Source organism: Aspergillus pseudotamarii (assembly GCF_009193445.1).
Source record: "Aspergillus pseudotamarii strain CBS 117625 unplaced genomic scaffold BDV38scaffold_30, whole genome shotgun sequence".
Taxonomy (NCBI): domain Eukaryota; kingdom Fungi; phylum Ascomycota; class Eurotiomycetes; order Eurotiales; family Aspergillaceae; genus Aspergillus; species Aspergillus pseudotamarii.
The window spans coordinates 280,261-304,463 of record NW_022475044.1 but is presented as its reverse complement, the minus strand read 5'-3'; the positions used below and the strand labels follow the sequence as shown (position 1 = coordinate 304,463).

The following is a 24,203-nucleotide window of genomic DNA, read 5'->3' as shown; positions in this document are numbered from 1 at the left end:
GTACAGAAACCAACCGCAGGAACCTGAACCTTTTTTATTATTATTGTTGCATGCATTAATCAAACAGTACTAATTGACTCGAGGGAATTAATTTAAACGCTCCGTAAGGGTTGATCTACTTCCTGAAGAATAACGTTTTTATACATCATATGGGATTTTTCTGGAAGGTATTAAATGGGATAACCCCACTACATGTGATACGTACTGTGTACTAAATAGTACCTACGAAAAGAGAGTCTATTTGTAAAAAATTCGGCGCTATTCGATTTCGCTAATAAGGAGAAATTCACTACGGTGTCACTTGGCGACTTGAACAAGAATATATACAATCAGTATTACATTGCTCGAGAAACAAAAAGCCTATGGATGGACTTACTTCATAGCACTGATGTCTGAAGCTCTGAAGATTATAAAGGGTCAATTAGTCTCAATCTAAACTCCCGGGCCAGACACTACGGTTCGCTTGCTGCAGATCGCCCCGGCTGCAACGTGCTTCTTAGCTCAAATGTCGACTAAAACATTATTGATATGGCTTTCAAAGTTCAGTATTCTTCTCCCTTTCTAGAACTAACCTTGGCTCTGAGACCTGGTAAAACAGCTGAACTGACTACTCGTTGGTGCACAGGACGTTAGCGCTTAGGGCGATTGACAGCTGTGGCTGTATTCAAAATACACGGAGGCGGCTTGAGTCGAGGCCCTTAGCCTTTAGGGGTGGAGGTATCTCGGCACTAGCGGTCTTCTACAGCACACTCTCTTGGCCCGTAGATAGTTGGACAAGTAACCAAACAGAAACCACAGTGGGAAAAAATAAAAAGTTTTGATGACAAGGACGGGATTCGAACCCGCGAAGTTTCCCACTGGTGATTGGTGAAGACCTAAAACCAGCGCCATAACCACTCGGCCACCTTGCCAGGGCATAAGAAGGTACATCCGTTTATTACCCTGAGAGGAGAATAGGAATGACCTTGTCAAGATAAAACTACAAGATCCTCTTTAAGTTGGCAAATCGGAGTATTAGCACCGCCTGGCCTTTGACCTACCCTTTGCTACACGTAGACCCACAATGGTATTGTACTAACCGAGACGAGTCTATCGTCCAACACGGTTGTTAAGTCTGTCGGGATCTTTCATCCAGACCAGTTTGGTTCCCATCCAACCAGAAGAGCAATACACACTTGACTTTCATCAATCAAAGTCTAATTATCCAGGTGTAGGTACAGAACATATACTAACTGAAAACTATGCGAGACGTTGCCTAACAACAAGGCGCTGCGGGACAGAGTGGAAGAACACCAGATGAACAAATATATAGTACACTACATGGGTTCAACTAGAAGGGCGGAGGTAGAGAGTTGCTATCTTTATTGGAGGCTTTTTTGAAATAGTGATTACTTGTGCTTGATAACAACCTTTCCTCACGGATGAAACGAATGAAGGACTTGAATTCAGCCCTAGCATTTAATCCTTTCGCAGAGCAGACCGACTCGGAGACAAACAGCTGCTGTATCTATACCAATTTATTTCCCTGACATGGAAGGCAGTCGAGATTTATAGGCTTCGATTGCATCGAAAATTCTGCCCAAGCATCATACAAGTCCATCCGGAATCGTTGATCGGAGACCTGGGCTTCCACATGAAGTCGGAGTACTTCTCCCAAAGACGCCAAATTTCGACCTTGTAAGTCTGAAATCACTTGACATAGTTCCTCTTTGGCTGGCTGAAAACGGAAGCTCTCTGGAAAATATCTTGATGCCTCAACATGACTAGAATCGGCGATGAGGGTGGTCACCCCGCTTAGGGCTGCTTCCAAGGGTGTAACTCCTAGTGTCTCATAGCGAGAGGGACAGATGAAAACCCCATTACCTTTTGCCAGGTGGAACAGAGCGTGAAGTGATGTTCGAGACAATTTAGATCGGAAAGTTGCATACCGAGTGAACTGTCCGGGTACTTTCTTGCTCAGTTTGTGGAGCTCGGTGCTGTCCATATTGGAATCTCCAGCAATGAAGAGTTGCACAAAGATATTTTGAGACCACAGAGCTACTGCTACATCCACGAGGAGATCCACATTCTTGAAGTAATCAACCCTGGCAACTGCTGTGAACAGTGTAATCCCGCCGGTGTTGAACACCTCCGCAATTTCGCTCTCGACATGGTAGTTTGAACTAGCGAGCTGGATGGGAGGACATACCTCCCTGATTTTCGCAGGGTTCACCCCGTAAGACAAGAGAAGCTTTCCCTGTAAGCGTGAATATTGCAGCACGTGTCCGTTCCCCCGATGCTTGAGCAGCTTTATCCCTACATCCTGCTTTCGTGCTAGGTGCTCCGCCTTGTCTGCATCTCCGTACGCGTGCGCTGCCATGGCCTCTGAGAAGATCCCGGAGAAATGCCGATGGAACGGGGCATGATGAGTGACACAGAATGGCAAACCGCGGGGATGGTATTCCAGTAGGGTATCTGTCTGATGATAGAGCATGGGAGTCCCTTTTAAGCCAGAGTTTTCCATGAGCGTACTAGCGGCAAGGGAGATGGCATTCTCCATGCCAGGGGGGTTCATGTTAAAATTGAACGCGAGTATTGCACATAGATTAAAGTTGATAACTTGAATTGTTATGGTTGGTTCATCAATGGTCTCATCCCTTTGGTACAGGATGATGCCACAGAAGATCTCCATACTCTTGAATGCCTGGGCGGCGGACATCGATAATGCCTCAGTTCCCACTGTAGCTGCGGATCCATGTTTATTAGAATAATATCTCTTGTTTAGAACTATAATAGCAGGGAGAAGAAGATTCGAGAACGCGCCGTTAGCGTAAGAATAACGATGTAACCTAGTCTCAGCTGTGGATTGATGCCTTAGATGGTATTCAAGTGAGGAAGACATTTCGAAGCCTTAGTATGTACTTTGTTACTATATATCAATAGGATATGGTGCATATACGGGTAGGTTGTATTATAGTGACCGTTTGAAGCAGGCCCCAACGGGATGGAGCAGACATATACTCAACTTCACAATCTAACTTCGAGTAAGCTTACAAGTTTGCTCTACCATTCGATATTCCTTCCAAGGTTCGAGATACTCGTATTGGCTTAGAACAGGGGAATGGGAAGCATTTACGCAAGGCTAGACATGACGTTAGCAGAGGTGCCACAGTTGACTTTAGGTACATGGTCAATAATGTCCTTGAGCAGCCAGAAACACGGGTGCTTCGCATTGGTAGAGGATGGTTCTAAAGTTATGCCACAATGGCAATCATGGGATCATTTCTAACCAAGTAAGGAGGAACCAATGATTACTTGGTAGGATGGCTGTTTAGTTGAGTTTTCGTACTCTCCGGTTTCAAAGCATAAATAATATACAATGTTATACAAGCATCGCTACTGAGTTTTCAGACACCAGTAGCAAAGCTATTACCAAAATTGGGTCTAATATACTGGATGTAGAACGAGGTTAATGTCGCAAAGAGGTTTCACTTTGTTATATGTCGCAAGCATTTGTTAGGAAGGATAATAGTTTGCCACAAGTTGTATACCGAATTACAGCCAGGACACCATTCTACAAGGATAACTCAGAGCCACAGCAGCCCAAGCCTCTGGCCATCTTACCCCGAATTTTCAGGGGGCCTGATCGGGTTGCTGTCGTATGACAAGCATCCCCATGGATTTGGCCAATGATAACTATCTGTTTAAGCTTACGGTGGTTCCAGATCAGCCATCTCACTAAGTTAAAGGAATTAAAACAAATGAGATAAAAATCAGAAAATACTTCAGTATGGCTACTTCAGTTCATACATAATTAAGTCAGTATGTCGCCGAGTGCGGTCAACGTGTCATCCTACTAGGCAGATGTATGAAGGTGTGTATCTAAGGCCTCATATCGCTGCATTCTAATCTATTTCTTTTCTCATGGAGAATCCCTGACCAGCGATTGAGGGCTTTCTAAGCATGTATTTACTGCCCATAATGGTCTTATTCACTGTAGAATATGACTGGCGGAGTGTGAGTGAGGACTGTGCGACCTACCTGCCTTGAGTTGCCGACTTTCGTTGTACTATAACTTACGCATTTGTTGAAAGAATCCTCAATTTCCTCATAAAATTTCCCCCTAACAACTGCCATTCAGTGATGGCTGACCCCCAGAACGTCCGGGAGCCTCGAAACCGCGAAATAAAGATATTGATTCTTGGGCTAGCCCGCACCGGCACGTCATGTAAGTCGCAAGTCCCTCACCATCCCCTTAAATGCCAAGTTAACCACCACCAAACAGCTCTCACCGCCGCCCTCCAACAACTGGGATACAGTCCCTATGACTGGCCCGACCGATGTATGCTCGGTCACCTCCCTCGGTGGACCGAAGGCCTCCAAGCGAAATACCTAAACCGTGGCCGACCACTTGAAGCTGACGAGATGGACCAACTCACCAGTGGCTTTGACGTACCGCACCCTATTTCTTATCCTTCAGCTTTCTCTACTTATCCCCCTTGGCTTAGCGAAGGAACTCATAGGCAATCATCGATACCCCCTGCTGCCTCCTTGTTGACGAGCTAATCGCCACTTACCCCACTGCGAAGATCATCCTAAACTACCGCGATCCGCACAGATGGCTCAAATCAATGCAAGACACCGTATTCGCCGTCGCACGATGGCCATCTTGGAGAATCCTGGCATACACGGATCCACGCTACGCAGGAGCAATCGTGCAGCATCACATTACTCTGTGGGATGAAATCTGGGGAGGAGACGAAGGAGAGAGATGTCGGGAGATGTTCGTTGAGCACTACAATTATGTACGGAAAGTTGTGCCGCCGGGGCAACTGCTGGAGTATCAAGTGCAGGAAGGATGGGGACCCCTGTGTCGGTTTCTAGAGGTAGAGGAGCCTAAGGAACCATTTCCGGTTGTTCATACGGGGACACAGTTTATGAGGACTGCTGTGAGGGGGTGGTGGGATTGCGTTGGGAGGAGTATTAGGAATGTGGGAGCAGTAGCGGCCTGCGCATGGATTTTGGCATATGGGTTGTTCTGGAACTTGGGATACTTTTGAGGTTGTTAATGAGATGAAATTGAGTCATAGATAAACGTGGGACTTATCCATTTAGATAAAATCAACGGTTCGGTGGGGCAGACTAGCGTAAAAGGCTGTTCACCGAGTCGAGTTGCCGAGTCGATTGACTCTTAGTCTTTTCCTCCGTCTTCAATTGTCCTACTACTTACTCCCCGCACAACTTTAATACCCCATGGATTCGCAGGGTGACCTAAATATCACTCACTTTGATGGTGTGTATCCTGATAGTGAGTATCGAAATAATCTCTTGCGAGAAGGCGGTATCCCTTAACTAGTGTCTGTAGCTCAAGCACCTCACAGTCTCCTGTCAGCTCTGCTGCAGGGGGGCAATACCTATCAGAATTTTGAGACATCTGATGACCACACAGCATCCCTTACTGGATATACGCAACATGCACCACTCGATATCTGCCCTCTCAATGAAGAGGTGGTACTCCCCGAGATGCAGATGAACGAATTTCTGGATGATGGGTCGTCCTACAGTTTTTATGATACCCATGATATTGGAACCTTCAATGCAACAGAGTTTCAGAAGCCGTCATACACTGCTGGCTATGATGGACAATTACAACAGTCACCTAGTGTAACATCTACGCAGAACCTGAGTTTCTTTGAACCCGACATGGCTTCACGAGATTTTGATAGCTTGAATGCCAGTCTACCTTGCAGCAGAAGTAACAGCTACAGCCGATTAACTGGAAGTTCATTATCAACGCCCACGTCCATCTCGTCAGACTGCGGCATGGATCCGATGCAGAGATGGCGCGAGAGCCCTCCAGAAACTGAAGCAGCATCTTTGTCAGCTATAGCGGATGCCTTGCGTACAATGTCTACTAATAGGGCTGTTCATTCGAGCTCAGGCGGAAGAGCGGAATCTGTCGCAAGCCTTCAGAGCGGCACTAGTCGCTCTTCAAGCTCAATTGCATCGACCAGATCGTCGAGATCAGTCAGCCGCCGAAGCCCAGTACCCAAGTTCAGAGGCCGAGTGAGAAAGACACGCAATGATACTGCCGTACAGAAAAGCGATACTCGGATATTTCATTGTACTTTCTGTTGCGACTCATTTAGACGGAAGCATGATTGGACTCGCCACGAAAAATCACTCCACTTGAACGTCGATCAATGGGCTTGTGCCCCATATGGCGGTTCGGTATTGTCCTCGACAGGGAGAACCCACTGTGCTTATTGCAATTTGCTAGATCCGACTGACGATCACCTTGAGAGCCATAACCATAGCGCTTGTCATAGCACTCAAGAACCGCGTTTCTTTAGACGCAAAGACCACCTTGTACAGCACCTTCGAGGGTTTCATAGTCTTAAAGTTTTACCAACCATTGAAGACTGGAAGGTGGAGCCCCCTCTAGTCACCTCTCGGTGTGGTTTCTGCGATGAAAAACTACATTCATGGCAGGCACGTGCCGATCATTTGGCGAGTCATTTCCGGCAAGGCATGACCATGAGCGACTGGAAAGGCGATCATTGCTTTGAGCCATCCATTGCGGCTCAAATTAAGAATGGTTTCCCCCCTTATCTTCTGGCATCTGAAGCTAAAAGCATGGTGCCGTTCTCTGCGACCGACCCGGCGACATTGGATCATTTGTCACAGATCTATCAACGGAATGGAGAGATATACTCAGAACAGCAATTGGATGCAGTTGACTCCGAGGGCGATCCGTTATTCGACCTCACACCTACATCATATTTGAGATGGGTGACTTTCCGCCTAGGGCGTTTCGCACAACAAAGTATCGCAAATGGCATATTTCCTACCGATAAGATGTTCCAAGATGAATCTAGGCGGCTGGTATACGGAGATAAAGATGCATGGGAGCAAACAGTAGCGGATAATATCGAGTGGTTGACAGCCTTTCGGAGACAGTGCCTTCCCACATATTTGAATGGTAAATGATTGACGCTCTCCAGTGCAGCTCTAAGGACTTTTATACTTAGCTTTCGCTTTCCAATTAGTCTAGAGAATCACCGTTTGTCCGAACGAATATCTTTTGTACGCGATATGAGCGCCTCCCAGAAACGGTTGGATTTCCACAGTAACTCAGTGGGGGCTTAAAATATCTTATTGGCCAGGTTATTCGGTTCAAGGCACGACCAAATGCCTAAGGTATTTTGGTCGAGCGGTACAACGCTCAACCTATCCTGCACGGTTGCGCCCTCTTAAACGTATGTACATCGCTCTTCCATTGTATGGGTAAGAGAAAACCGAGAGGCCAAGGTGGGGCAGCTCAAGCTTACTCTAATACAGACTTGTTGGTTATTTGCTGAAAACGGGCTGAGTGGATACTGATAAGCCAGCCTTAGGGCGCATTCTCCACTAAACCGCGCCCTAAGGCCCATCTCGTGCCGGACTTGGTACTGGTTCTTCACCGACTTCATCAGGTATCCCAGTTTCGAATTGTGAGCTAACAACACAGTATAAGCCGTATAAATATCCCCCGACCCTCGGGAAAGGGCCCCTTAAATATGTTTGAGCTGGTTTCTGAGCCAACAATCCGACGATAGAAGCGCCCCTACGGACGAGCTCCGACCGACGCCGTAATGGACCACTCTGCAACTCAATCGGCTTGTACAGGAATTTCTGAAAAACGGAGACTTCTAAACGAGATTTACGAAAGAAGAGTCAAAGCTGGTAAGCTTGTCGCTGGTGTGGCTGCTAAAGCCAACAGTGACATGTTCAAGGCTACGGTGAGACCACCCACTCAAGCTTCCTTTAACATTCTCTAACACGAAAACTAGGGAGCCGGAAAACCGAAAGCTAAACGCTGGGACTGTGAGACCCTAATTCATAGAAATACCACTTGATCATGAATACCTTCAGTTGCTGATTGGATTCTCCAGCTCATTTTAGCTCGGAATGCAAGTCACGACTGCCTTGTGTGCTTCAACAAACCGCTGGCTACCTCAAAAACCCGGGCCTGATTTCTCTCGGGGGTGGACTCCCCTCTAGCGAATACTTTCCGTTATATGAATGCACACTTCGTGTGCCCAAACCGCCACACTTTTCTGAGAAAGATTCATTATCGCCCCACAGTCCTACAGCCCAGACTGTCAGCATTGGTAAATACGACGTTAATAATGAGCTCTCAGAGTATGACCTCTCTATCGCGCTGAACTATGGGCAGTCAACGGGCTCACCCCAGATGACACGCTTCATTACCGAGCACACCGAGCTAGTCTTCAACCCGCCCTATGCCGACTGGAAAATCTGTCTGACGGTTGGAAGCACGAGTGCCCTTGAGCAAACGGTCCGCATGCTTTGCGACCGTGGACGGAGTGACTCCATCCTTACAGAAGAATATACCTTCTCCAGCGCACTTGAAACCTTCGCACCCCAGGGCATTAAAGCCTTTGGCGTCAAAATGGACGAAGAAGGACTCTTACCGGAGAGTATGGATGACCTCCTCAGTTCTTGGGATGAAAAGGTCCGTGGCGCCCGAAAGCCACACGTCCTATATACTGTTCCCTCGGGACAGAACCCGACGGGCGCGACCCAAAGTCTCAAGCGACGTCGCGAAATCTATGCAATCTGCCAGAAGCATGACATCTACATCATCGAAGATGAACCTTACTACTTCATTCAAATGCCTCCCTACCAAGGCAAGGGCACCCCTGCACAAAAGTCTCCCGAAGATATTGAATCTTTTCTGACCGGGCTTGTCCCCTCGTATCTGAGCCTTGACGTCGACGGCCGAGTACTGCGTATGGATTCTTTCTCCAAAGTACTCATGCCAGGATCGAGATTGGGATGGATTACAGCCAGTACACAAGTAGTCGAGCGATATAGTAACCACGCTGAGGTCGCCAATCATGGCCCAAGTGGGATCTCACAACTCATGCTCTGGAAGCTGCTTGATGAGACCTGGGGGCATGAAGGATATTTGAAATGGCTGATGGATCTGAAAAACAACTATACCAGAAGGAGGGATATGCTGCTTGCCGCTTGCGAGCAGTTTTTGCCCAAAGCCATTGTTACTTGGACGCCGCCCGCAGCGGGCATGTTTGTAAGTTTTTCTTTATCTCTTTGGCTGAAGGATGACAATTACTCGTTCATATAAATTCCCTGAACATTAACTGACGCACTACTACAGCTCTGGCTCAACGTTGACCATTCAAAACACCCAGAATACCCCCATCGCTCCATTGAAGAGCTCGAGGAAGAAATCTTCCTTCAAGGTATTAGCAATGGCGTGCTCTGCACTCGCGGCGCCTGGTTCCGCACTGAACCAAACACACCTGCGAGTGGGATGTTCTTCCGTACAACATTTGCAAGCGCCAGTGAGGAAGCAATGGGCACCGCTATTCAGCGATTGGGTCAGGCGATCCGCCAGTCATATCGAATCAAGTAAATGCAATGCCGTGTGTACAAGTGACGATAGACGATGCCACCCCTGGCCACAAATTAGCAAGGCTATATTGGCTATATCAAAATAAGGCCCGTATGGCACCTAGCAATAGAAGATGACATAATATAACTATGGGGTCCTGATTCTTCGGGATTCATACAAAACCACGTTATACTATTATAAATAGAGAAGACAGTTTATACATTGAGGTAATAGAGTATTCGAAGCCGCCTTACTAAAACAATAGAGACTGAGCCTTCAGAAGTGTAAAAAAATGAGTGACCGAGAAGAATTGGTTGAAAAGTTTTTTCTTGGAAGCTATCAGTAGGAACATAAAGGCCTTTGAACAGAATAGCTCATGCAAATGCTCTCAAGGCTTTATAAGGTGCTTCAAAGAACAAAGGACGAAGAATGTAAGAAATAAAGAAGTTAAACGGCGCGTAGAACGCTATAACTTTACACTATTGCTGTCAAACAAAGCAATACCCCAAGAATGCACAGTACGTACCAATCAAAGCTCAGGAATCTCCAGAGAACAGTGCCAACAGGTATATCATTTTTTGGTATACATCTCAATTTAGCCTCATCATTCTATCACATGGAACCTTCCATAAGGGTTATCATAAGCACTAATGCTTAGTACCAACTAGATTACAAGGGTCAGGAATTGTAACAGCGGGAAGCCAGAACAGGACGGGAGGGTCCTATCGGCGCAATGGATGAAGCATATCAAGGAGCCGGTGGATAACCAAGCGGCCTGCGAAGTCTCATTTATAGTTAGGTATATCAATAGATGCCACTTCTATAGTATGTGGAGTTAGTCCTTCGGGGGATTTGTTCTTATATCAACTTATTTATTTTATCTACCTTATAATATTATACACAGACTGTTATGTCCTACTTCGTGACGTCATTCGTCCATATCCACAACACCCCCGGGGATGAATCGCAGCTTCTGAGCATTATTTACAGAGCAGTACCGAGGGGCGTCTGATGAACAGGAATCTAGTTCTTTAGGCTTCACATAGAAACCCAAGTGTTTTATGATGTCATAGATGGAGCACGACATATCTATACATGATTATCGTATCCTCAACTACTACCGAGGTCACAGAAACTATAGGAATTAAGTTTCTTACAAATGCATAGTGACCTTCAGGGGAGAATAATCAGTCCAACTAATCCACAGCAACAACAACCCCGTTCATCCGACATCTACATGTGACATTTATCTACCGACACTACCCCCCCATCGGGTAATCAATGTGGCTGATCTACACAACACCTCTAACACATTTGGAATCCTAAGTATAAAACAACTAATACACCTCACACCCCCCATATCAAAACACCCCCAACGCCCACCCCCAAAACAAACCACACCAAAACCACAGAAAAAGAAGAAGAAGAAAAAATGAGCAACCCCCTCCCCCTCCCAGAGGGAATAACCACCCGCCTAATCCCCACAAAAACCCTAACCTTCCACATCCTCGAATCCAACCCGGACCCCAGCACTCCCCGCCCCCTCCTCCTCCTACTACACGGCTTCCCCGAACTCGCCTTCTCCTGGCGCAAAGTCATCCCCCCACTAGCTGCAGCAGGTTACCACGTCGTAGCCCCGGACCAGCGCGGCTTCGGCCGCACAACAGGCTGGGACACACGACCCTTCTCGGAGGTCGATCTGCACACATTCACGCTCACCAGCTTCGTCCGGGACATGGTGACCCTCGTACATGCACTGGGGTATCGATCTGTGCAATGCGTGGTCGGACATGACCTCGGGGCCGTCACGGCGGCGATGTGTGCACTTGTACGGCCAGATTTCTTTAAGAGTGTTGTGTTACTGAGTCATCCGTTTAATGGGAGTCCTGTTTTGCCATTTGGAACTGCTGATGGCTCCTCCTCCTCTTCTTCTTCTGGAGAGGGGGAGGAGAAGGGTGGAGGAGGGACGGAGTCTGCAGCGGGGAACCATGTACATGGAGAGCTTGCGGCGCGGGGTAGGAAGCATTATAAGTGGTATTATTCGACTGAGCCTGCGAATGAGGATATGGTGGAGCCTGTGGCTGGGCTTGGGGAGTTTCTGCGTGGGTACTTTTATCTGAAGAGTGGGAGTTGGGATGGGAATAGGCCGTTTCCGTTAGAGGGGTGGACGGCGGAGGAGTTGGTGAAGTTGCCTTATTATTATGTTATGCCATTGGAAGCCGATATGCGGGAGGCTGTACAGAGGCATATGGAGTCGGAGTCGGAGGTGGCGGTTGCGGCTTCGAAGGCGTGGTTGTCTGATGAGGAGTTGGCAGTTTATGTGGGTGAGTATGCGAGGACGGGGTTTCAGGGTGGGTTGAATTGGTATCGCGTGCGGACAGCTGCTGGGGGGAGATATACCGGGGATTTTGATGTGTATGCTGGCCGGAAGATTGAGGTGCCGGCGGCTTTTGTGTCGGGGAAGTTGGATTGGGGGATTTATCAGGAGCCTGGGGCTTTGGAGAAGATGGTGGATGGGAGGGTTTGTTCGGATTTTAGGGTGTTGAGGTTGGTGGATGGGGTTGGGCATTGGGCGCCTCAGGAATGTCCGGAGATTGTGGTGGAGATTATTCTGGAGTTGTTACGGGGGCTGTAGGTGATTCTCTACCCTATGTAAGTGCCGGGGTGGTGGCTTGCCTAGTTGATGATAGAAGGTAGAAGCTAGATAAGAGTAATATGAAGTTTTACATTGATTAACTCCGTCATGCCAGATACTATATACTAAACTGGTTTCCAGACATCCGTAAAAAAAAAGGTAACTATATTGGGTATGTACGAGTGAAGTCAATGTAACAAGCATGCACAATTAGAGGATGGAAGATAAACATAAGCATTTACATCATCATAACGCCCATCACAGCCGCTAATACCGCAGGTAGTAAGGTCGTAAACGTCCCTCTTGTTGCTTCATGTGCAACAGCATCCGACGTCAGCGACGTTGCAGCGAAGATCTGTGAGAAGCTGATATGACTCGAGTTGAAGCAGTTATCGCGGGTGACCTCGGTGACGTCTTCGGGTTCCGCGAATTCGATGTCCACGCACTGCGACATATCAGCACATATCTATGAATAAGACCCAAGGCATATATAACATACATTGTACAAGGCGGCGCCATGTTTAGCCGTCTCGACGAGTTGAATCGTAGCATGATCGCCTGGACTCACACTGATGTTGGCCGGTAACGGGACCTGTGGCAAGCAAACTGTGCCTGGGTACGGCTCATTGGAAGGGCCATTAATCTGAAAAGGTGGGATCATGGGATGGCTCATATTCTCGGGTACTGTGCCAATGCCCAAGTTGATGTAGATGAATGCTGTGGCGTGACCCTGGAACCAGCCAGGTTGGAAAGAGATCGCACCGCCGCCGACAGGCCACTTGGTTCGGTTCGTTGATGTGGGCATACCTCCGCCTGTGGGATAAGCGATTGTTAACAGAATAACTTATTTGGGCTATTGTTGGGTCATCGTACAAGGATAGATCCATTGTTGTCCATAGGGGTATATTAAGGAGCTGTTGTCTGTTGCGTTGGGGCTCATAGCCACCCCGAGACCGTTGGCTTCCTCGACGGTGCCGTTTGTATGTAAGTTGTTCCCTCTATAGCCCGGATAAACGATGACCGTGTGGGCATTTGCCAAGCCCAGACACATAAAGAGGAAGGCCATCCATTGCGATCGTGATGATTGGAATGTCCTCATGGTATACAGTATGAGGCTCGACAGAGATGTCGATTTAGAAAGGGAAGAAAAAAAAAAGTAAAGGTGAAAGCGACAACGACAGAGCGCAGAGATACAAAACTCTCTTGAACCCTCTCGACTTAGAAACACATCCGATATTCAAGCCAACGCGACGTCAACCAATATGCGACCAGTTTAATCGTTTAACACGATCATCATCGAAACAAGCTTCCAGCAACTTAAGGAAGATGGGCGGGTAGACAAGACTTTTTGAGGGGCACAAAGCATGGTCTTAATCCTGCAAACGCGCTCGCCTCCAGACCCAGTGGGGAGGAGATGATCATGTTGGACGAGTGAGGTGGGCGAGGAGATGTGATCCAACCCGCAGATGGGGGAGTGCAACACAAAACTCTGTGAAAACCTTTGACAGCTGCAGCATGGCATTGGATGTGCGCGAGAGGAGTAAACAGTTGATCAGCGCCTGGGATTGGACCGACCCAGAGCTCCGAGACGCTCACTGCAGGCGGCATCACTTTCGGCAGCGTGATTCGCCGTCTCATTCGTGGAAAGCCTGTCCTGCAAGCGCCCCTAATCGGACGCTAACAAAGGCACATCACTGCCGCTATCCAAAGGCTGGGCGCTTACAGAGATCATCCGAGAAATGAAAACCCCTGATGGGGTGTTTGACAGAATAGCATAGTGTAAGTAGCATCGGAAATAGGCAATGCTGTCAATATTGAATCGTTGACATTTACCTCAAGATACAATCTGGAAGATAAACCATATAGAAGACTGATTTGTTTGGTTTGTTCGCGATGCAAACCCAAATCCCCCGATAAGATAACGAAAATCCCACTCTTGACCGCCCGCATCGCGATCAATCGCACCACCACCACCACCACCACCATGCTCTCAATTTCAACACCTACCCGAAATCCCCGTTAAAATCCCTGCAATAATGCCCCACAGCAACCGCAAGAGAAACCTCAATCACCATAAGCGTCTCCAAGTCACCGACTCCAGCGGCTGGACGCACGTCACCACGGGCGGAAAAAGCGCCCATCGAGCTCTGCGTACCACCCAACAGCACCATGACAACCCAGAACAGGGCGAACAACCCCAGATCCTTGTCCCCGCCGAAGCGCCGGCGCAGTTGAATTTGGAGAATCTCCAAGCACAGTTCCGGGGCTATCGGCAACGATGGGAGGGGTCAGAGAGTTGGAGGGTGGTCGAGAGCGCATTATCGTCTGCGACGGTGAAAGTGGATCGCATTGTCTGTATTGGATTGGGAAGTCCAAGCGGGTTTCTGAAGGGTGGTTGGGTGGATAGGAGGAATGTGTCAATGTACCAGCTCGCCGGGTTAGTGAGTGTTGTGGATTTGATGAGTGAGTCTTACGTTCTCGATCTTCCTATGCTTCTACAGGCGGGTAAATAATTTACATGCTGACAATACCTGATTAGAAAAATCAATCCCGAATCTCGAAGTCTTTGCTCAGGACCCCGTTTTCAATACCCATGACAGATCCCTGCTCGCTTCTCTTGACATTACCGTTCTCGACCATCCCCATGGCTTTGAAAAAGTCTCCCCTAGCGCTCTCCTCTATTGTCCCGGCGCGGAACGGACGCACCTGGAACAACTGCTTTCTCACGCGCCTGCGCTGGTTTTCGGTGGCCCGTTAGAAGATATCGAGTCGGAGGCTGTGAAGCAGTTCGTGTTATCAAGGATGTCCGGGAGGATTCCGCGGTTCGAGGACATGGAACATGCTTTCTGGAATATGAGAGTATACTCGCCTGGGAAAGGTGAGCAATAAATGAGAAGCCGACATATTATTAACATTCACTGTAAATACCTTTGTAAGATATGATTCATGACTTTCGTCTAGACTAACTGAATAGGAGTAGAATGCTACTGCCAAGAAACTCTATCAACGAACATATGGATGCTGAATTGAAAGTAGTATTTGCAAAAGTCTGAATCACCCCATCAACGTCGAGTGTTCAGAAGATATATACACAGTGACACTCTTCCATCAACCATCCAGCTATGCATGTGCAACATAGAAAGACTCTCAATAGTTCACACAAAAAGAAGATACCAGAAACGCATCAATCGAACATTTCAACCATCCATTAAATTACAAACCAAAGAGCAGAATATAACACCGAAGCGTATCCTTGCAAAGCCTATACTGCATCGTGAAAAGGAATGTGGTCGTTATCATAAAGGAGAGGAAGGAAAGACGGGGTAGAGAGGGAAGGGTGTCGTGAGAATCGTAGGAAAGATCATGAGGTGCGACATAATCAATGGAACCATTAATTATGCGGCTGTCTTGCCACCACAATCAGGAATTTTGAGCCCTGGCTTCAACTTGCGCGCGGCATCCATAAGACCCCATTTATCTTCCCAATTCTCATCCTTGGTGTTATACTGGATCTTCCACGGCTCATCGAACGCCTCGAACCTAAGAACCTGTTAGAATATGGTCCATCTGAATTTAAACGGGGGCATACCAAAAGTAATCTGTGCCATTCTCCAATGCTTGGCAAATCCAATCCGACATAAATTGGTTCATTTCATCGATGCCAGCCACGGAGCCAGATTTATCGTCCGTACACTTATTGTTCGAACCACAATCGTTACCTCCACCACTTGGCCACCCTACCTCAGATATGACTTGCTTCTTATTTGTGCCCTTCGTTAGCGGGACGTCGTTTTCGTTCCAGAAATTCCAGGTCCAGCTGGCAGCTTCCTTAGCTGTAACACCCGCAAAGAATGGGTGCACGTTAGACATCACTAGATCTGTGGCCGTGACAAGATCTTCCTTCCAGTTGTCACCAAGGTCGGATGTCGCTATGGGGAGGTCATAGTTTTTCTCTTTGAAGTGATTCCTCACATCATCCATATACGAGATCAGCTTCTTCTTCGCACTTGCGATATCATTGCCCGCCCGATACAGTGCTTCGTTACCGACAATGGCTCCCTTGAAAACGGATATATCTTTCGTACCGTCCAGGACCTTGTACAGTTGCTTGATTTGCCGATCATTTGTCGTGTCGTTCGAGTCGATCCACACTCCTAGCCAGACCTTCATGTCCTTCAGTTCTAGTCTGTCAATAGCATGTAAGACCATTTCTGTTTGATTGCAATCAGTGCCGTAGAGCCGGACAGTGTTGGTCAATTGTGAGAGCACCGCCACATCACGCGTGACGTTGTTTTGCGAAGGTGGGTATTTAAGACAGAGCGGATATTGGACGCCCCAGGGAGTATAATCCATGCCCGGAAATACCTTATGGAGGTCGGGATTGTTCATTAAATCTTTGATTTCCGAGGAATCTTTAGTGAGGTCGCCATTCGATTCGGTATCGCTGGATGCCGATTTTGTAGTATCGGGGTTTTCATTCTCTCGATTTCCTAGAGTACCACCGACAGCACCGCCAACAATCGCCCCGACCACAATGAACGCCAAGGCGAGGCCTACAATCCACCCACGTTTGCGACTTCCTCCCCCAGGTGTAGGTTTGGTCCATCCGCTCTTTTCTCCGGCCTCCAAGCCTGCTCCGGGCACAGGCCCATAGGATGGATTGTCGGCTTTCTTCGACTTGAAGAAGCCAAATAGCCCACCTGCGGCGGCTCCCCCAGCAGCGGCGGCTGGAACTGCCCTCGCACTTTGACTCGCAGACTTGCCATTCGGGGCAGGCGTGAAGCCATCATCCCCATCATCGGCGATCTCATCAGGGTTTATGACGAGGGGATAGTCCCCCGCGGCGCTGTAGGCCGATTGTCGTTGATATGGGCCTGCATCCATAGCCCCCACACCCTGATACGGGCTATCAAATAAACTACGTTGGGATGGGTTAGAGCCACCGGGAGTCAGTTGGCCTGCGGGAGCAGCGGCGGCACCTAATGCGACGTTCGAACCGTAAGAATCTCGGGGCCGCAGGTTATCGGTGCTTTCGTGCGATCCGCCGCCTGGGGGAGTTGGAACGTAAGGGTTGTCGGATCCGGTAGTGTTATAGCCTCGTTCAGCAGGCATATTGCGTCCGTCTGTATCCCTAAAAGCGTCAATTCCACTCTGACGGTTATGGGAGTTTGCAACGCCAAGGGCGATACCGCTGATACCACCGCCCACAGCGGCAGGGCCAAGATTGTCCATTCCTGGCGTCGTTGAATTGGTGCGCATCGTTTGCGTGTGCCCCGAATGCTGAACCCAACCCCGATCGCCGTGTTCGTGCGCCGACAGAAAGCCGCTGGAAGGCGAGCTTCCCATCGCCTGGCTTCTGGCAGAAACCGGGGACACATCGTTGTGCCGTGGAGGGCTGTTCATGAAATGTCCTTCTTGAGAACGGATTGGTGAAACATCTCCTGCGTCTCCCGCACCGTCATCACCTTGGTTGAAGCTGAATGACCGGTGGGGACCGGACATCGTTATGGGAAATAAGCGGTAGTGGTGATTTAAATCGTGTATTTAACGGTTGTTGTTAAGTTTTAGACCAAAATTCCCGAAAACCATAAGATCTAGGCCGAAACTGAGAAAATACCCAATATTAAGGCTCCCGAAGGATGGATGAAGTGAAACAGGGAAGTAAACGAGCAAGCAAGGAGCCGAATCAGGCGAGGACAGCGCAGAGGCAGTAGTGGGTTGATCGATGGAGAAATAGAAGGCCCTGAAAGTACCGGATCAGCGGGCAGGGACAGAGTCTCGAACCACGGTTCCCGAGCCGACCCAGACGAGTGTCTGGATCATCCACGAATCGAAACGGGACCTGTGTCAAATTGAGTATGCTGAACACTTTCAAATCAGAGGCACAATAGAGCACCAAAGAGGGGACATACTGGAAGACAATCTGACAATGTCACCAAATTAAACGTGACGGGATGTGAGGGGGGGGGGGGGGGCACAGCCCATCAGCGGGAAGTATGTATGAAAGTAGGTATGTAGATCGCACGACAGGAAACTGGGGAGAAGGGGGAAGAAGAGAGAACGATGGAGAACAAGGCCCGCCAAAGATTGAACAAGAAAAAGGAAAAGGAAGAGAAGAGCAAGTCGGCCGTCAAATGTCTACTTGATACTAGACAAGACAAAAGAAGAAGAAAGAGGCCGACTGCATGCGGAAGATAGACGCAAAGTTGAGTGGCGGCTGGTGACCCTGACAACCATTACCATACGTACATGTACAGGGTCCAAGGGTCCAATCCTGTCCCGGAGGAGACCAAAAATACCTCCACTCCCACGTTACCTCGTCTAGACTAGTCCTTTTCCAGCCTTCTCCCCATCTTTTTTTGCGAGATCTGTCAATGTCCGGTTCCATTCCAACTTATCACCCAACCCTGAATGCGGCCTCTGTTACAGCACAACTTCTAGAATATTATGGCTGAACATGATAAATCAGTATCCTACTCTAACACCTCCACACTGGTCAAATCTATCAAGTACTACCCTCTCCAGTCGACCGCTCCCGGACATGCACACGTAAGCTTTACACAGTATGCGCACATGCCTCGGTTTGTGTCTCAGAAGCCATGATCACTGTATGACCTGCCCTCTCGTGGTGCAGAGCTTATATGAATTTAATGACATTATTCAAGCTTGGACTGCATCAACGACCCTCGTAGTATTTACAATTCTTCGGGATCTTATTTTCTCTTATTCTGTTCTCTTTTTTTTTTTTCTCTTTTTTTCCCTTACTTTCCATTGGCCCCCACTCCCTTCGCATAATTGTTCTCATTTAGACTCAATCAAAAAAATCGAAAACATTCTGATGTCTCGGGATTGCGTTCCCGTCGCATTCCGTCCCGTCCTCTGTCCGAACTTTAATCAGAGATCTATAAATATTCATTCGGATGAAGGAAGTCGGGAACATCAATTATTAGGAAGGTTTGGCGATCATATTTAGAAAACGAAGGGCAAAAAAAGAAAAAGAAAAAAAAAAGCGAGAGAGAAAAGAAAAAGAATCACGAAAACGTGCATCCCATTCGTTCATGGTACATGCAATAATTCATTGACAACATACGGAGTACATAATATCCATATCACATAAAGAAATCATTTTTCCGTCCCAAATCCCGTCATAATCATATCTTCCTGCTGGCATAGTCATTACGGTCATAACAGTGTGTCATGCAAGACAGAAAGGAATATAAAGAAGAATAAGAAGAAAGGGAAAGAAAAGAAAACATGTCCCACCCCCAAACACCACAACCCCATAAACAAGCTATAAACCCCCGTATTTCCGGCTCTGGAGACACCCATGATCTCTAAATAATGGGTATAGTGACCATGTTTCATACCCCAGGTTCACTGCCGGATTGAAGCACGGACTTCATAAAAGTACTGTAAGTAATGATTGCAGAAAAGACGTCAGAGAATCGGTTTCGGCACGACGATCGACGACAGTCTCTATCGATCTAGGTTTCCTAAGCCTCAACTTCCTCTGCGCTGCGTCGGGATGCAGAGTATGTATTTGCCCCACTGACCCGGCCTAGAGGAGCTGTTGGTCGTCTTTTCCGCTCGAGAAATCTTCGTTTTCCGGCTCGGGTCTCGAAGTGTCGGGGAATTGCAGTCGGTTCCTGGCCCGCAGCCAGCATAGTACTGCGCATTTTGTTTCGATACGCGTCAACTATTTCCAGGAAATTGGTTAGTCTCTGCTGTCATTCCAATTCCTCCTTTGAAACTCGTGGTAAGGGAGCCACGTCGATGACACGGGTGTGGGCGATGGACAGTTTCCCGATCCGTCGACGCCACATGTAAGGGATGAAAAGGTGTATGGGGAATTACGCACGAGAACGCTGTAGGAACAGCATGCGCCCAGCGAAGACACGACTTTGGCTCCAACTCATTCGATAACCCAGGTCGTTCAATAAGACTTCCTTATTTCGACGTGCTCGAGACAGTTTTGGAACAGCAATTTCACTCTCCCCTTCGACACTGGGGGCTGGGACCAGAATGCGCCCGACAGTTGGGGTTTCCTCATCATCCTCGTCATTCTCGTCCTTGATGTATCTTCTTCCAGGAATGACTCGGCCGGGAGGGTTCTTCATTTGAATGGGAAAGTATGTTCGAGGGTAGACGGAGTTCGACATTCGGTATGAGTCGGGGATCTCATTCATGTCCACCTGATCCAACATAACTTTGACACGAACGCGGCAACCCCGCTGATTATCGTCGACGAGTATAAACTTGCGGCGTTTGCCCTCAGGAAATACGCCGAACAACGCATCATTGCTTGGGTTGCGCTCATCATCGTCGTTGCCGTCATCATCTTCGACTTCCTCTATCTTGCTTGAAGACGTAGCAACAGCCGGGTGCCGCCCAAGGGCGGCGATTCCACTATCCCGAATGAGAGGGGGTATTGAAGGGCCCCTAGCACCCCCTGAAGGAGGTGGAAAGGCAGGGAAGCCGTGAAATACCTGGGCAGTGCGAATCTCCGTTGGTGAATGTCCAGGAGTCGGATGACCGTCCGGAGCAGGTGGACGATTGGTACCATTCCCAAAATCAGCGGTACCTGTATTATGAACAGACCAGGTTGTATATTAGCCTACACTGAAATGCATATTGTGGATCGTGATTCAGGGCGTCGAGGGTACAGCGTCGATGGTAAAATAACAAACACGAAAGGGTATGGGTAAAACAGTAGAAAGACGAAGGCCACTCCAGACACAATACAAATACATAGGGTACAATATCCACCACTTCACAAGACCTCCTCTGTTCAAACATGGTATCCTTCCGCACGGTGTTATGAAAATATAGATGGATGGTACATGATATTAAGATAAGACCGCCGTTTAATCAATCTTGAGGATGGTGGCGAAAACAAATCATACGTGGTGGAACATACCGCTTACTTCCTCATTACTCGTATTTCCCTCAGGTTGAGCATGGTGGTGATGCAGTTGCGGAGGGCCCATGGCTAGAGGACCCAATGACGGGCGTGGACCGGGAGCTGTCAGACTCGCACCGGGAACACCGGGTGCAACAGGTGTAGCAGTGGCCATGTGAGAAGGCGGCTGTGCTGGGAGCCCTTGCCGTCTATTCATCTTGGCCATCCTTCTCACACGCCTGCTTCGAAGTCGGGGATCTTGATTGCTATTTCTCCAGCTGTCAACTGCACGTTGGATCAACCCCCGTTTTCCCCTCAATGCCGGGTTAAGCTCTGCCAAAGCCCATCCAACAGCATTACATTCTGTTTCGTAGACTAGTCTGTTACCTCTGTATTGGTCCTTACTGCAGCAGGCTCGAGGATAGACACAATTCTCCGTCTTGAACTCCTGGCTTAGGCTATCCACGTTAACGGATTCAACATCACAACGGATGGTATATTCCATCTTCACACGGTCCCGAGAGTACTCAAAAGCAATCCACTGGACTCCGTTGCTGTCCTGGCGTACGACCAATGGGGTGGTGGCTGGAATGGGGCCTGGTGCAGCGCTAGTACTTGCTCCGATAGCTGAGCTGTGATGATGATGCACACCGCTTGGAGGGATTGGGGCACTAGTCGCTGCAGGAAGTGGTGGGTTCAAAACTGTCCGTTGTGGAGGTGTCGGCTGTTGCTGAGCCGTAACTGTGCTGGGGCTAGTCGCCATGGTGACAGCTGGTGCTTGGGTATGGGGTATAGGCGCAGAACTGGTCTGGTGAGGCAATATCATCGACTGCGACGTAAGAGGGTGCTGTGATGAGTGTGCGTACGGTGAAGGCTGCACAGGGTTTATAGGAGAATATGGTGGGTAGCCATACATCTGCGATGCCATCTGTGGCGATTGGCCGTAGAGATTCCGGCTGTGCTGCTCATGTGACTGAGAAGTTACTGATGCCGGAGAACCGGACTGTGGTGTTTGGTAGATTGGAGGGTAAGGCCGCTGCATCTGGGTTGCTGTTGCCATCATTTCAGGTGGTCCTAGCAACGAGTTAGTGACGAAAGAAAATGGCCCGAATGGAATTCCTGAAACGGTTGGTCACTCGATTGTGCTCTAGCTTCAGGAACTATAAGGCCGGCTATGCCTGTAGAGGATATAGAGTGTCCATAAGGGCTTCTAACTCACCACTTGAGGGATACTGTGCTGGTGCACTTGCTGCTGTATATGGAGGATGGGATGCGTAATACGCTGGCTCTTGTGTGGGTGGTCCGTACGGGTTCTGATGGTGCAGAATTCCGCTTCCCAGGGTGTGGGGGCCGTATGATCCAGAAGATAGACTTGCGCTGGGCTGAAGAGGCGAATTGGGGTGCTTTTGCTGTTGGACAAGACTCGCTGGCCTTGGATGTTGAAGTTGAAGATGTGGTGGGCCTTGATGCCCTGAGTGTCGAAACTAGACACAGACCTAGTTAGCACTTGTCTATAGCCTGCTATTCTAGGAAAGACTATTGGAACAAAGTCTCCATGGTTAAGCAGAGAAGGGCAGCAGATTGCGATATGAGATTGCACGCTCTGATTAACTGGGTTGACTCATTTTGTGTTGGCAATGATCCTTGAAGGTCTGGATGTAGGGGGGCTCCACAGAGCCAAGTTCATAGCATTGCAAGATGTTGCAGATAGCTTGGTTCCAATGGTGGATCTATGCATCAAAGATAGAAGTAAATCGGTGAAGCATTTCACTCGACATCACCACTGAATTCAATAGGGAAGGAGACACCAAATTCCCTTTCCTGTTTTCCTGTACTCTCCATAGAGAGTTATCCAAGAGTTCACTGAGCAGCTCAGCACAAACTTGATGCCAAACACGTTGCATGAACGCGTATGCCACATTGATGGGAGGGTCACCAACAAATGGTCTTGGCGAGGCCAAACAACGCAGTATCTCAATGCCTGGGGTCAGGTATAACAGCAGAACGTATTCAGGTTCCTCATAGCTCGGTGATACAGAAAGTGGTTCATGCTGGGGCTTGTGGTTTGCGAAGGCATCCACATTCGACTTCAGGGGTGAATTCAACTCCGGACGTAGTCAAGATACTAATTGAAACAAAATAGCAAAGGGAGCAGGTGGCCCATGGTTCTGCCTCAGGTTATAGGCAAGCATACCCATGGATGGAGCTCTCTGAGTGATCGTGACAGGGAAGATAAGTGGTAGAACTGACGACGGTTCTTGAGTACAGGCCCAAGAGTCCAGGATCTTTAGCTTATTGCCGAGTTTCTCTTGGTAAACCTCATGCAATAGCTGGGTTGTCCTTGGATGGAAATGGTGCTATTGGAATGCGACTTTGAAACAGAATCCAACGCGATTCTAAAACAAAATAAAGAAAGAAAGAAACCAGAAACAAAAACAAAATAGCAGCACTTACATGGTCGTCAGCAGGTTCGTCTTTGTATTTGGACGTCGATGGATGGGCTAGGTCAGTCTGAACCATGCCGGTCATGACTGACCTTTAAGTGGTCTGCAAACGAACTGTCCTGTTATGATCGATGGATTCGACCGGTAGACTGTGACCAAAGGCAATTTAGGTAATGTTCTATTAGAGTTCTCTTTGGAGAAAGGATAAAACGGAAAGAGATGTTTTGGGAGACGACAACGTTTTCGAAGTGGCCACGGCTGTTGTGACAGAACTGCACGGGTCATAAACCAACGAGCGGCTGACAGCAGGGTAGTACCTCGTTGGGCTATAGCTCTAGACTTTGAGGCAAGGGATCTCTTGATGAAAGATCAAGGGTGTGCTGCAAGAGCCAGTGTAACGTGGAGGGTTCCAGGGTTGTTATTTAGCTGCACCGGAGGCACATCCTTCAGGTTGACAGGCGTCAGAACAGAGAAAGGAAACTATCCCCAATGTGGAATGGGAGGACCGGGGGGGAGAGGGAAAAAATAATTAGGGAAATAATTAATAAAAATAAAAAGGAAAAGGAAGATAAAAAAAATAGAGAGGGCAAAGGAGCGAGTGAGTGGTGGGGATATCAGGAGGGAGTTTGTAACTAGCGGGAAGGTGGTGTAATATGGACCAGGGTGGATGCAGGATACAGGAGAACGATGCGATGTGAATGTGACAACCTTGGGAGGTGGAATGAAGCCCAGATTAAGCCTAGAGCTTGGAACTGGGGCCGAGAGATGCTATAGATTAGATGTCTGGGAAGGATGATTTGCAGCATGCAGCGACGGTGCGTGGAA

The 24,203-nt window shown here is 48.3% G+C and overlaps 9 protein-coding genes and 1 non-coding gene across 10 annotated transcripts; 5 read left to right on the top strand and 5 right to left on the bottom strand.

The window, feature by feature from the left end:
• Positions 1-821: 821 nt before the first annotated feature.
• On the bottom strand, positions 822-911 carry BDV38DRAFT_t134. Its single transcript has one exon. It is a non-coding gene; the product is annotated as a tRNA-Leu (tRNA).
• Positions 912-1,458: 547 nt separating this feature from the next.
• Positions 1,459-2,554, bottom strand: BDV38DRAFT_271657 (uncharacterized protein; the record flags this gene model as incomplete). The annotated part of the gene is made up of 2 exons (XM_032057357.1): positions 1,459-1,507; positions 1,593-2,554. 2 exons carry the CDS (start codon positions 2,552-2,554, stop codon positions 1,459-1,461), a joined length of 1,011 nt encoding a protein of 336 aa, XP_031913125.1.
• A 1,568-nt stretch (positions 2,555-4,122) lies between these two features.
• BDV38DRAFT_283449 (sulfotransferase family protein) lies at positions 4,123-5,039 on the top strand (the record flags this gene model as incomplete). The annotated part of the gene is made up of 3 exons (XM_032060041.1): positions 4,123-4,207; positions 4,265-4,431; positions 4,503-5,039. The coding sequence occupies 3 exons, from the start codon at positions 4,123-4,125 to the stop codon at positions 5,037-5,039; spliced, it is 789 nt and encodes a 262-aa protein (XP_031913124.1).
• Positions 5,040-5,223: 184 nt separating this feature from the next.
• On the top strand, positions 5,224-7,364 carry BDV38DRAFT_100301 (uncharacterized protein). The gene is made up of 3 exons (XM_032050831.1): positions 5,224-6,961; positions 7,029-7,238; positions 7,321-7,364. Exons 1-2 carry the CDS (start codon positions 5,503-5,505, stop codon positions 7,031-7,033), a joined length of 1,464 nt encoding a protein of 487 aa, XP_031913123.1. The 5' UTR covers positions 5,224-5,502; the 3' UTR covers positions 7,034-7,238; positions 7,321-7,364.
• BDV38DRAFT_248102 (aminotransferase-like domain-containing protein) lies at positions 7,321-9,451 on the top strand. The gene is made up of 4 exons (XM_032054709.1): positions 7,321-7,760; positions 7,812-7,845; positions 7,914-9,076; positions 9,164-9,451. Exons 1-4 carry the CDS (start codon positions 7,614-7,616, stop codon positions 9,419-9,421), a joined length of 1,602 nt encoding a protein of 533 aa, XP_031913122.1. The 5' UTR covers positions 7,321-7,613; the 3' UTR covers positions 9,422-9,451.
• Positions 9,452-10,691: 1,240 nt separating this feature from the next.
• Positions 10,692-12,063, top strand: BDV38DRAFT_248099 (alpha/beta fold hydrolase). Its single transcript, XM_032054708.1, has one exon. The coding sequence runs from the start codon at positions 10,833-10,835 to the stop codon at positions 12,033-12,035; it is 1,203 nt and encodes a 400-aa protein (XP_031913121.1). The 5' UTR covers positions 10,692-10,832; the 3' UTR covers positions 12,036-12,063.
• Positions 12,064-12,121: 58 nt separating this feature from the next.
• On the bottom strand, positions 12,122-13,243 carry BDV38DRAFT_100114 (copper acquisition factor BIM1-like domain-containing protein). The gene is made up of 3 exons (XM_032050827.1): positions 12,909-13,243; positions 12,535-12,848; positions 12,122-12,480 (listed from the first exon to the last, which is right to left on the bottom strand). Exons 1-3 carry the CDS (start codon positions 13,132-13,134, stop codon positions 12,274-12,276), a joined length of 747 nt encoding a protein of 248 aa, XP_031913120.1. The 5' UTR covers positions 13,135-13,243; the 3' UTR covers positions 12,122-12,273.
• A 629-nt stretch (positions 13,244-13,872) lies between these two features.
• On the top strand, positions 13,873-15,290 carry BDV38DRAFT_100276 (SRR1 family protein). Its single transcript, XM_032050830.1, has 3 exons — positions 13,873-14,498; positions 14,575-14,967; positions 15,016-15,290. The coding sequence occupies exons 1-2, from the start codon at positions 14,072-14,074 to the stop codon at positions 14,922-14,924; spliced, it is 777 nt and encodes a 258-aa protein (XP_031913119.1). The 5' UTR covers positions 13,873-14,071; the 3' UTR covers positions 14,925-14,967; positions 15,016-15,290.
• On the bottom strand, positions 15,191-18,103 carry bgt3 (putative cell wall glucanase). Its single transcript, XM_032050828.1, has 3 exons — positions 17,948-18,103; positions 15,625-17,877; positions 15,191-15,575 (listed from the first exon to the last, which is right to left on the bottom strand). Exons 2-3 carry the CDS (start codon positions 17,535-17,537, stop codon positions 15,431-15,433), a joined length of 2,058 nt encoding a protein of 685 aa, XP_031913118.1. The 5' UTR covers positions 17,538-17,877; positions 17,948-18,103; the 3' UTR covers positions 15,191-15,430.
• A 1,425-nt stretch (positions 18,104-19,528) lies between these two features.
• Positions 19,529-23,463, bottom strand: BDV38DRAFT_271651 (uncharacterized protein; the record flags this gene model as incomplete). The annotated part of the gene is made up of 5 exons (XM_032057356.1): positions 19,529-19,731; positions 19,894-20,616; positions 20,953-22,008; positions 22,154-22,418; positions 23,389-23,463. 5 exons carry the CDS (start codon positions 23,461-23,463, stop codon positions 19,529-19,531), a joined length of 2,322 nt encoding a protein of 773 aa, XP_031913117.1.
• Between the last annotated feature and the right edge of the window lie 740 nt (positions 23,464-24,203).